A 12,754-nucleotide genomic window follows, 5' to 3' on the forward strand; every position below is an offset into this window, starting at 1 on the left:
CTCGTGTTCTGTGAATCCACAGCCCTTGGCTCACACCACTCTTGCTGCATTTATCATCTGGTATTATAATTATCTACTTCTCTATCTTCTCCACAATGGCATAAATTCCTACTGAACAAAGTTCACGTCCTTCAGATCTTTGAATCCTATCACACAGTTCGGTGTCCTGCATATAGTAAACACCAACAAATATGTTTTGAGTTTACAGTTTAGAAAGACCAAATAGAGTGGTCAGGTCTCCAATCTATGCGTCCAATCTACTGTGCTCCAAAAGACAATGCAGACCAGAATGGTGACTAGAAAATTTAGCAAATTTAGATTGGGTGCTCTGTTTACTTTTTTGTATTAGTAACACAGTTCTAGGATCAGCATTTCATCAGCAATTCCACTGGGGATAAACCCAGAACACTTTCTCTCTTTGGGAGAGAAGAAAGCAGTTAAGATGATCCTGTTCGGTTTTTACAATCAGGGAAATGTTTCCAATAATTAGAGACTATATATGGGCAGATGAAATGCTAAGTGGGAAGGATGCAGATTACCACTCTTTTCTCGGGTAAGTTAGAATTATCTTCAAACTGGACTTCATGCATTTCCTGATAACAAACCTTTACTTTCAAAATTTCCCCCTGAGTATAGTACAGTGAAAACTAATGAAATATTTACAGGCAGAGCTCTTTTTACCCTTGAGTTCATTTATTGCAAATGAACTCTTTGAACCCCACGTCTAAGAATCTGGAAATGCTGTTAAGTTACAAATATGAGCAGTAGCAGGCGGTACTGTTTCTTAAATCTGTCCCACATTTAATAAATGCTTCCACTGAGGGCACTTGTCTCCTAAAAGCCGTATGTTCTGTTTAGATTAATACATTACGGTTGCCATGGTTGTTAAAGCTGGATTTCAGTCTGTAATCATTCAATCAATGCAGGCAACACTGTAGGATGATACTCTGGGTGGTGGGCACTGAAAATATAAACCCCGGAAAAAGCAGTTATCAGGAAAGAGCCAATAGTCCTTGAGTTCCCTGGTTACCGTCAAAGATTTAAAAAAATCAGAAAAGCAACACGGCATAGTGGAAAGAGCTTGGAAGTCAGCCAAACTGGGTTTATATCCACACTATATTACTTACTAGCTATATAACTTTAGGCAAGTCACTTGATGTCTCTGAGATTTCCTGATCTTTCCAATAAGGTGAATTCTACCTATGTCATACAGGAAGATGAGCTAATTTCTATTAATGATCAAATGAATGAATGATGGTCTCCTTCCAAATCAACCATTCACATTTTTAAGACAGATGTGCACAGAATGGATTGCTTACAAACTCAAGGAAGTTGTAATATAGTCTTAGAGCCAAAGAATTCACAAGGCAGAGTTCTCAGGTAACAGATGAAGTGTTATGAAAGAAAACCAAAGTATCAAGTTAGACACTATAATACGAACTTTTCATATTGAATTAATTTTTATGTGCAAAGTACAAATGACCTTGATGAAACTTGCTTTAAAACAAGAGGGCTGTTTTTCATCATGACAGTCTGGTTGTTCCAATAAGGTTCTTTGACCGTGGGACTGTACTCTAAAAAATTACTGATATTTTTGTAACTTATATATGAGCTCTGGAGTTTTAATTAACAGCCACAGCACAAATTCATGGGAACAATGTTTAAAGAGTTTATCTAGAAAAGGCAAAGAAATATTTTCCCTTGTATGAAATTTCTTAACCTTAGGAGTTTGAGATGCTTTCAAATATAAAAATCATGTTTATTCAATGGGCTTTACTGTCAATTTTCGGTATTGTACCAAACAAATCCCTAAGATTCATAGTAAAAATTTTAAAATCTACATAACTATTTCCATTAATTATTTTTTTCATTTTATTAAAATTTTTTTCATCTTACTAAAAATACAGTAGGAGTTCATTCACCAAGAACACATTTTATGGGTTATTTAAATGACTAATGTAATTACACAAATTTTTCAACTAACTCTTTCTGAATTTGATTCATTTAGCTTCAGTCCTTTCTCTGAAGGGTAATGGCTCACTTTGGTAAATTATTTTAAATCTGTAAGGTTTATAGTGAAGGATGTGGGTTGCATAATATTTGGATGATCTTTTTGATATTAAGTGAGCCAGTACATAAGTACTTCCAGTGAGAATACTTACTCCCAATATAAACACACACAATTTTTGCTAAAAAAGTTAACTGAAAGCATGAATTTTAATAAATATTTTTTTTCTAAGAACTTTATGAAGCATAAGCCTCTCTCTGTGGTATGGCATTTTAATTCTAGCAAGCCTTTTTTCTACCACCTGACGGCGCTGTATGTCTAGTACAGCATTGTCCAATATAACTTTCTGCCACAATGAAATGTTACACACTGTCCAATACAGTAGCCACTAGCCAGATGTTGCTACTGAGAACCTGAAATGTGGTGTGACTGATTAAATGAATTTTTAATTTTAATTAATTTAAATTTAAATAGCTACATGTGGCTACTGACCATTATATTGGACAGTGCAGGTCTAGAATGTATGTTGAAATAACTGGAGTAGTGGACAAGTATGCTTACTATGTCCTAATGCCCCATCTCCTTCTCAAGCCCCTCAGCTCTTACCCATAGCAGGATACAAGTCAAGTGTCGTTTCTTCCATGAAGCTTTCACTGACTACTTTAATCCACATGGATGTCTTTCTCCTCTGAACTCCTAAACACTTATCTGTTTTATAATGGAATTTAGTACCCAGTTATTATACCATGGACAATAGTTTAATGTATGTAAGTTTTAGCATAAAAACAATACAAATAATAGTACCAGCTTCTATTCATTGAAAGCTTATAATGATAAATATTTTACAGTATCTTATTTCATCTTTTTAATAGGCCTCTAAAGCATGTATTATAATCTCTATTTTATCTATGAGGAGGCTGTGACTCAGAAAGATGAAGTTACTTGTCCAGGTCAAACAGCCAGTTAGTGGCAGAGCTGGAACTTGAAACTGGGTCCATGACTTCTGTAATACAGGGTAGGGGCCTTGTCAGAGTAGGCAGGGTCATATGAGATACTTTGGCCTGATTTGATTATGGGAAGCCATTATAACAAACCTAAGCCTGTGTGAGAAAACTAACTTGTAACAATTACAGCTTAGAGGGAATAAAAGATTATGATTCAATCTCAATTACAAGAGTATTTCATTTATAGTGAGAGACCATTACAAAGTTCTTCCATCATAGACTAGATATACCACTTTCTTAGAGACGAGTTGCTCCCTCTAGTGAAAAGCGATGGGAATACCGTACCCCCAAGTATTCAAAGGAGAAAATCTCTGTAGAAGCGATACCTTCCTAAGGGGTCTCTTGGAAATTTGTGGAGGTGAGTTTTAGATATTACAAAGAATGGAGGTTGTTATTGGCTTTCATTAGGTGGGCCAGGGATGCTAGATATCACGCAGGAAGTCCTCATCAACAAGACACTGGTCTATTTCTGGGAGGGAAACCCATTTATATTTATCTATCTGAGCCTGGAATTTAACATAATTTTACATATAAAAACAAAATATGTTTGCACTGTTTTACTATACAATGAATTTTCCAGGAAGGAAACTATGGCATTTCATCTGACAAAACACTGTCAGTTGTAAAACATAATATTACTTAAATATCACCAAGAATGAGAGGAAGACAGAGAAAAGGGAAGAAAAACATTGCCAATAAACTATGACACAATGCATTCTTATACATAATTTTATCTCTATTTAAAGGGCTCCTTTAGACATATTTAGACACAAGTCAAACACACCTGGACACATATAAAAGAAAAAAAAAGCAAAATAAATGAAGGTATTTCTAAAACTTCTTTATATTCAGAAAATTTTTGACTCAGAGTTGTCAACATCCATGTTTTTCAAAACAAAATTATTCTCTTGCTATCGAGTATTTTGATGATGCTGTATTTCTTAAAACAGTGCTCAACTCGTGTCCAGGTTTTCTTCAAAGCCACTGACACCAATTTCGTATGTTTTGATTTTGGCACTTTTTGAGCCTTCCAAAGATATTGATGGAAAGTTTTCAGAGGAGAAAGACATCCATGTGGATTAAAGTAGTCAGTGAAAGCTTCATGGAAGAAATGACACTTGACTTGTATCCTGCTATGGGTAAGAGCTGAGGGGCTTGAGAAGGAGATGGGGCATTAGGACATAGTAACAACTAGCGGTTATAACCATTCTTCACATGGTCTTCAAAGAGTCTGTCTGGAAATGAAATCGGTAACAGTAACCCGGTTTGCATATGTTCAGGCAATGACAGTAACAATGATCATTACTGACACCTGGCTGACAGTGCTTATAAAACACACCCTGCTTTCAGAGACGTGAAAACGTATTTCTTACAATGGAAGAACTACAGAGCTGGGCAAGCGAGGGGAACTTTTCCAGAACTTAACCAAGATTTAGTCACCATTTCAGAAAATCTCATCACCAAAAATAATGCTACTGATGATATCTGAGCCACCAGGAAAACCTACCTGTATCAGTCTCCATCCATGGTGATTAGAGCAACAGGTGTAACTTTCTAACTACTTTGTCATTTCTTATAGCTTAGGCATGTTAATGCCTTTACACGTTGAAACAGATACTATTATAAATTACTTTTATTTCTCTTTTATATCAGGTCGTCATTATATTGATGTTTTTGTATTTATATGTGTAGGTGGATTACATTATCCATGAATTTCAAGAAAGTAATGACTATTAGAAAATATCTGTTATAAAAGGGTGACATTGGGTCTGATAGGGTTTAGAAAATACTGAATTTAGGTATCACGAATAACTGGTTTTCCTCTAAACAGAAATCAAATTCTTGGGCACTTACCTAACAAATATTAATATGCTTGTGGATAAGGAAATGGGGGAGGAGGCATAAAATTGCATATTAATTTAACACTAAGAGAGGACAGTTTATGCTCTTATTTTAAGAAGTGACTTCTCATTTTGTTCAGAGAGCATGATCTCTTGAGTCAAACTATCCGGATTTAAATCATGGGTCTATCATTTTGTAGGTAATTTTGAGTGACAGTCTCTGCCTCATTTCCCTAGTGGGTAAAATGAAGTTCATAACAGCATTACCTCAACAGGGTTCTTATGAGAACTAAATGATACAATGGGATGGTGTTTACAACAGTGACTGGTACCTCAGAAGCAGTAAATATGTGAAAGCTTCATTAATTACAAGCATAAAATATATCATTCTGCAAAACAAAGATGTCTGAACTTCTGCTAAAATCATTACCATCCGAGAAATCTTTCCTGAAGAATCAATGATTCCTTGAAATACGGAGAATAATTTCATAGTTGTGTGAACGTTTCCTCACAGAACCATATTAGAATATATTAGATTCCTTGGGGTAGTGGGGTTTATTGCCAACTGCCCCACAACTGCTCTGTAGTGTACAAATACATCTTAGATTCCAAAGTGCAAGAAGGTAATATATGAAACATAACCAAAATATATTCCCTCATCAAGTAAAATGTAAAGCAGTACAGACACACTGTTAGTTTTTGTAAGATCATCAAGGTTTTAATTTATTCAAATCAACAAATATCCTTAAGAATCTACCAAAATCTCAGCTCCATGCTATGTTGAGTAAATACAAAGGAAGAAGCAACTGGGCTCCTATCTCATGGGATGATGCTGGGATGCTGAGATGATGAGACTGACATGTATGAAACAACCAGGGTCACTAAGAGGAAGAGTATAATTACATCTAAATTGCATGGCACAGCTCATAAGAGTTGCAGAAGTTCAGAAGAGGAGTGGTAGAGTGGTAAAGGAACTCTACCTTAGGGGTAGAGTTAGGGACAGGGAGGCAAAATGTAGCGTATGACCTTGGTTAAGGCAGTTAACCTCTCAGCATTATTGTTTCCTCTTCTATAATGTTTGATAATTTAATGCATGTAAAATGCCTAGCACGATCTAAAGCAAGAAAGGTTTGTGGTGAGGTCTTACAGAATGGGTAGTATCTGCCCAAATAGAGTGTGTTTCAGAGAGCAGGATAACCTGCCTCATATAAAAGAGACACATATCCCTTTTAAGGTTTTAGGTTAAAAAAGGAAGAACTCACAAGGAATAGCCCTACTACAATAAGTACAATCTTCTGTGGCAAATAGCAACCACATTTCTTTTCCCTGCATGGCAAAGTAACTCCTTTAGCATGTGAGACTTGGTGCAGGTTGAAATCCTAGACAGTTCCTTCTGACAAGCAGACGCTTTCTTTAAAAAAAGAAATGGCATAGAACACACATATCTGCTTTTCCTTCTAAATCCTTGCTTCTAGCTGCCCCTTGTCTTATTCAAAAGTGAGCACTTACTCCAAAGTGATCATAACCTCGGCCCTCCATCTTCTATAATAAAGAGTTATAATCACAATCACTTCTCTACTGTGATTTTCAGATAATTAAAATTAGAAGAAATTTAAGTTTGTCCTCATTCCTGATTCATTCAACCAAATAGCCCATATCATGGCCTTTTTCAAATGTACTGACAATAAGAGAAGGAAGGGTTCCCCCAAAGTGTCTCAATACTTTTGGGGGAAATTACACTCACCACAGTCCTGATTACATTTACATGCACCACCTATCACTGGAGTCTTTCCTAACATTATCAGTTAGAGTACTAATTAATTATACTTTTGGACATCATAATGGTGACTTGGACAAATAAAGCCACATCTTCTAGTACTGGTCAAAGCCTGATACTGTCTTCTGCTCAAAAACAGAAGGCATGTTAGTAATAAAAGCTTCCACTTTAGGCCAAATTAAATTATTCTAGTTCCAAGACAGAGGATGATTTCATAGTAATGAGGAAGAAGTGGGCCTTGTGGAAAATTTCATTATTCATTCTTATCTATACAAAAGTAATTTCAGCCATGCATTACAGGCTCATATCCATTTCTTGCAGACAGAAATGAAGTAAGGCTTGGAATCATTACCTTGGCTTGTTCAGAAATGAGAGAAGAATTGGAAATACAGTGCTGGTGGTTTGAGGCTTTGCTATGTAGCTCACCCAAATATGTCAGTCCTTTCAGTGTTTGTTTGTCATACAGTGTGACCACACAAATATACATTATTTGTAAAACAAAACTGTTTTCCCTGTGGTTTTTCTATGCTTTCTGAGGCTTTGATGCATATGTCCAAATTCATTCTGACTAGGATTTCGTTACTGAAGACAGTAGAGCAGTCCTCCGGTTTGCTGGTGGCTGACAGGGAGGAGAGCAGGGTGACAACCCATGTGCCCCTTACTTCTGCAAGCACCAAGCTGCAGGCAGAAGAAACCGTATTCTGTGCATCTGTTCCTTTGTTTAACATTCTAATAATCTATGCAACACTGTGGAAGGCAGTGTACCAGGCACTAGGTAAACAGTACTAAACAAAACCATGACCCTGTCCTGGAGTTCAGTCTTCTCAAACATATTTTATGGTAGGTTTTGGGTTTAACTTTGCCTTTCTGTGTACATATTGCCTAAGTATATTTCTGGACTTGATAGCCAAAAAGAGACTCAAGATATGATACATCGTAGCTGTTGGGAAGGACCTCAGGGGAAGCAATGGTGAGGTTGAAGGGGATGCTGCCAGGAAAAACTTGAGCCACACATAGACACAACCAAACCTCAACCCAAGGAGTGTTCATTTCATACTGTTGTAACAAATTACGACAAACTTAACAGCTTAAAACTACACAAATTAATTATCTTACAGTTTTGGAGGTTAGATGAAATCAAGGTGCTGGCGCAGCTGCATTCCTTTGGAGGCTCTATGGGAAAATCTATTTCCTTCCTTTCCAGCTTCTAGAGGTTACCTTTATACCTTGGATCTTCGTTCCTTCCTCCATCTTCAAATCTGTTTTTTTCTTCTTTCTCTTTCTCACCTCTGCTCTGGTCATCACATCTCACACTTGACACTCCTGCCTCCTTCTTATCATCATAATTACACAGGATCCATCCACCCGAATAATCCAGGACAATCCTTCAATCTCCGGCTCCTTAACCAAATCAAATCTGCAAAGTCCCTCTTGCCACCTAAGATAACATACAGGTTCTGAAGGTTAGGACATGGACATCTTGGGGGGGCCATTATTCAGTCTACTATACAAGGCAAAGCAAATAGAAAAAAAAACGTTTGCCTCTTTTACACCTTGAGGCAACTAACTGAAAGTTGGCATTATGCAGTTTCTTTTCTACTTACGACCATCTTGGTTACCATTTTAACTGGCTTTTCTTCATAAAAATGGCAGTGGGTGGCCCCTCCACCGGTATTTCTCTGAGGCCTCCTAACTCTCTAACACCAGTTTTCCTCACAAGTCAACTAAACCAGAGACACTGACATCCCTCTTAAAGTTAGCTCTATGAGCTAATTACCATGAATAGATACTTCACCAAAGCCAACCTTTCCTACCTCCTTGCAGAACTAAACTCGTTAATAGGTTAATAGTTTACGGGGCTGGAAATAGCTTTTCTATTTCCTGCAGTGAGGGGCCATGGAGCAAGATTTAGCAAATCGATCCTGACTTAATTCCTGCAGACATTACGCAGGACAAGCTTCTCTTTGATGCAGATTATAAAGGTAAGACTAGCAAGGAACAATATGCATCAGTTTCGTGGTGAAAAGTCGCTCAGTAGCTTTTTCTCCCAGTGATGTCAGAGGCCAGAAAATTTTCATTTCACTTCTACTTGAGAAAAGGGAAACAATTTGCTATTCAACTTAGTTTAAAAATAAAGAGAAGATGTTTGCTCCTGGCCATTATGGAATAACAGGGAGTAGATTTACCTTCCTGCCTAGAAAATACCAAACACCAGAAAAACTTGTTTTCAGACGACAGCAGGCAGTGTAGTACTGGGATCCCTACAAGCTGGAGGTACTCTCCAGATGCATCGCAGGGAAGGTCCTCACTGCTTCAGCCTCTGAGTGCGAGCCACATTTATTTACGTAAGTCAAACTACCAGTCCACCCGATTAAATTCATAGGAATAAAACTAAGAAAACACGCTCGGATCGCAGGGTACCAGGTAAGCCACGCCAGGACTTGCCAATTCTCGCGTCAGGGTGAGATCTACAGCCGTGACGTCACCCTCACGGAGAGGCTCGCGAGACTAGCGAGTGGGTGGAGAGAGCGGCGAGTTTTCGGTGAGAGCGGCGGGTTTTCGCTGAGCGCGGCTTCTGCGGGGAAAAGCAGACGGTAGCCTGACGTTTGTCTGGCTGCTGCCAACATGAGCGGCCCGGATGGGGTCGAGAGGACGCCTCTCCCTGAAACCCGCAGTCTCACCGTCCCCGACCGTGTCCCCGGAGACCTGGATTCTCCCAGGTGCCTGAAGCTCCGTGAGGAAACCGAGGCGTCACAGGTGATGGCGGAAACGGGTGAGGGGAGCTTCGAAGCCGTGGCGCCCGCACCGTCCCAGCTTCCAGAGGAGCGGGGCGCCCCCCGCGCTGCTCCCGCAGATCCGGTCTGTGACGGTAAGCCCCAGATCGGAGGCGGTGGGGATGGCGGTTACGTAGCGCCCGAAGCGGGGCAAGAGCAGGCCCCGCCTCCCAGTGAGAGACTGGAAACGGCGTTTGTATCCCTGGCGACGGACGGCAGCCGGGGAAATGGCTGCCGGCGGGGAGAGCCGCGGGGCCCGGGTGGGGAGAAGGCCCTAGAAACCTGTGGCGCGGAGAGGTTCGGATCTGAGCTGATGGCGGAGGCGAAGGCTGAGGAAGTGAAGACTGAAGAGGGCCCCCTCTTCTCAGTCGCAGTGGATGAGGAGGTGGCGGAGAAGGAAGGAGTGAAGGAGGGGGAGGGAGTGGAGCAGGAGATGGAGATGGAGGAGAAACCAGTAGGTGAAGAAATAGAAATGGTGGAGAATAGAGTGGTGGAGGAGGCAGGGCACCGGCCCCTGCGGATGGATCTCCGCATGAACCCTCTGGAGGCCATCCAGCTGGAGCTGGACACTGTGAATGCTCAGGCTGACCGGGCCTTTCAGCAACTAGAACATAAGTTCGGACGGATGCGTCGACACTACCTGGAGCGGAGGAACTACATCATTCAGAATATCCCGGGCTTCTGGGTCACTGCCTTTCGGAACCACCCCCAGTTGTCCCCCATGATTAGGGGCCAAGATGCAGAGATGTTAAGATACATAACCAATTTGGAGGTGAAGGAGCTCAGGCACCCTCGAACAGGCTGCAAGTTCAAGTTCTTCTTTCGAAGAAACCCCTATTTCCGAAACAAGCTGATTGTCAAGGAATATGAGGTCAGAGCCTCTGGCCGAGTGGTGTCTCTTTCCACTCCAATCATATGGCGCCGGGGCCGTGAACCCCAGTCCTTCATTCGCAGGAACCAAGAGGTCGTTTGCAATTTCTTCACCTGGTTTTCAGACCACAGCCTTCCAGAGTCTGACAGGATTGCTGAGATTATCAAAGAGGACCTGTGGCCAAATCCACTGCAATACTACCTGCTGCGTGAAGGAGTCCATAGAGCCAGACGTCGCCCAATAAGGGAGCCAGTGGAGATCCCCAGGCCCTTTGGGTTCCAGTCTGGTTAAACTTTGCCCTTGGTAGTGTTCCTGCATAAAGTCCCTTTCCGCCCCTTGCTGGACCTGTGCTTGGGCAACAGAAATGGGTATGCCTTCTACTTTTTTTTTTCCCCCTTTCTTTTTCTGACATTTCTGCAGCCTTTTTCCCTTGGACATTCAGTTCTCTCAGCCTCAAGATTGAGACCGTCATGACCACGCTCCACCACTTCCACATGTGCATTAATATCACATGCTGCATGGCCATGATTCACCCCACTCCTAAGCCAAGTTTGTGATGATGTAAATTGCACTGCCTTTATCTGCACTACTTGGACCCCGTTTGTTCCCAGGGCCTCTGGTCTGCCTCTTATACTGGGAATTCTAGATTTGTCTAGGAGCCCATTCTGCCCACTTTGCTCTGCAGTACAGGCATATGGCCTGTGGACAGTTGCGGGCCTTTAATGATATCAAGGGAGAACAGCAGTGGACCACTTGGCCTGTATGATTTATGTGACTCCATTGCTCTTCTTGTGCCTCTGGTCACCGCCTGTCGCTGTCTGCTACTGGCTGTGCCCTTGGCTGCTACCTACTGGATGAACATCTTCTAGACCATTGTCAGCCCCACTCTGGTTTCTGGTAAACAGTCTCCAGGTTTCCTGCTGGCACACAAAAGACCTTTCATTCTTCTCCCCAAAAGACCTCTCCTCTATTCCTCACCCCACCCCCCTTCCCTCCACTCCCTTCATCCAGAACCCTATTAACTGTCAGGCAAGTGGTTGAGGTGACAAGTTAGACTTGTCCTTGTGGCAGGATGGTCTAAGGCTGGTGTCCTTTCAAAGTACCAGGCTTTCTCAGCCTCAACTAGTGAATTCAGCCAAAACCTAGGTACCTCTTTGTGCCTCCTTTTCTCATCGGGAGCGTGATTAAGTGCCAGGGTGGCAGTACACTTTCTCCATTGTCTCTCTCCTGGCTCTTAAAAGAAGTGATAGCTAATAAACATCTGCAGAATCAGGTCTTTTAGTTTTAATTTGGCTCTCCATTATTTCCAGAGACAGGTTGTCTTGTGTAATAGACTACCAGAGCTCTTACTTCCCTCTGCTTTCTTCCCTATCCTCCACCCACTTTAGCAACATCTAGAGGGTTTAAAGGGAGACAGATTTATTAGATTAAATGAAAAGCGATATCTAGGCCCTAATGGATGGAAGAACTAAAGATACTGTGATGGGTGCCCAAAGTATGGGAAACTAAACAGAAGACCACAGGCAAAAATGAGCCAGGTAAAAATTGGGCCTAAAATTAAGACTGAGAGCCTTCAAGGAAGGTTCTTTCTCTGTCAGTGGTGATGAGAGAAGTTATTTTTCTCAGGATAAACATGGGAGAATTGAAGGGGGTTGGAATGTTAAATATGTTGTCTAGAGAAGAGATCTTTAAAGAAATGCAACTCAACTTTGAGTGCTTTCTCTCGTTTTCATTTGACTGACTTTATGAGGAGGATTAATACTGTGTCTTTTATTTCATTAGTATTTAGTAAATCTTGTTATGTTATTTCTGCTTACTGGGAAAATTGAGCTGTACAGGCTTTATTTTGCTTTCAGTTGGGAACATTTGGAACAGTCTTATTTTCCTGTATGATATAGAGACTTAAGTGAATAGCGGATTTCAACTTGTTTCTGTTAAAACCGTATCCTTAGAAATATAATTTGAATAACTAGTTCTTGTCATATTATTAAGACTTTGGAAATTGTTGTCTTCGTGGAAAAATAACATACTAAAAATGTGTGGCTTGATTGTCTTGATACTTTCCCAGTTAACAACTTAGTAATTGATGTGTCTCTTTTCCTAAGTAGCATAAATACTTGTGAGGTTGCTCTGTCTCATTGAAAGTATACCATTGATACATTTGTCTTTCCTTATATGCATGATGGTAAAATAAAAGCATGTTACTCTGCTAGATTTCTTATTTCTCACCCTGCACATAAACACACATGAAGAAATTGTTCTAGGTGATGGCAGGTTATGGAAAGTTCTTAAATGGATACAATAGGCGTTATCCCAAAAGTAAGAAAATGAGGAACACTACTGTACTTTCAGTAGGGAGGTTTGTTGTTTCTGTTGTTTTACTTTAAAATGGTAACAATTTCAACTTCTTACTCATGATTGCATTCTTTTCCATACAGCTTGTGTAACACTATCCCCCCTTCACTTCCTTAAAGCTTCC

The 12,754-nt window shown here is 40.6% G+C and overlaps 3 protein-coding genes across 8 annotated transcripts in view; 1 reads left to right on the forward strand and 2 right to left on the reverse strand.

Annotated features, from left to right (window-relative positions):
- The window catches only part of DSE (dermatan sulfate epimerase), a 137,193-nt gene extending 128,158 nt beyond the window's left edge, over positions 1 to 9,035 (reverse strand). For all 6 annotated transcript variants that reach the window (XM_049695508.1, XM_049695506.1, XM_049695507.1 and 3 more), the window contains exons 1-2: positions 8,817 to 9,035; positions 7,747 to 8,068 (exon numbers count right to left, since the gene is read on the reverse strand). The gene's annotated coding sequence lies outside the window, so the exon portion shown is untranslated. The remainder of the gene's footprint in view (positions 1 to 7,746; positions 8,069 to 8,816) is intronic.
- The window catches only part of NT5DC1 (5'-nucleotidase domain containing 1), a 218,637-nt gene that overhangs the window by 52,531 nt on the left and 153,352 nt on the right, over positions 1 to 12,754 (reverse strand). The window lies entirely within an intron of this gene.
- Positions 9,146 to 12,484, forward strand: TSPYL1 (TSPY like 1). The gene has a single exon (XM_004264700.4). It carries the CDS (start codon positions 9,256 to 9,258, stop codon positions 10,564 to 10,566), a length of 1,311 nt encoding a protein of 436 aa, XP_004264748.1. The 5' UTR covers positions 9,146 to 9,255; the 3' UTR covers positions 10,567 to 12,484.

Source organism: Orcinus orca, chromosome 12 (genome assembly GCF_937001465.1).
Source record: "Orcinus orca chromosome 12, mOrcOrc1.1, whole genome shotgun sequence".
Classification (NCBI taxonomy): domain Eukaryota; kingdom Metazoa; phylum Chordata; class Mammalia; order Artiodactyla; family Delphinidae; genus Orcinus; species Orcinus orca.

Bases quoted from the DNA above. Each gene is read 5' to 3' on its own strand.
- TSPYL1 (XM_004264700.4), top strand. From the start codon at position 9,256: ATGAGCGGCCCGGATGGGGTCGAGAGGACGCCTCTCCCTGAAACCCGC.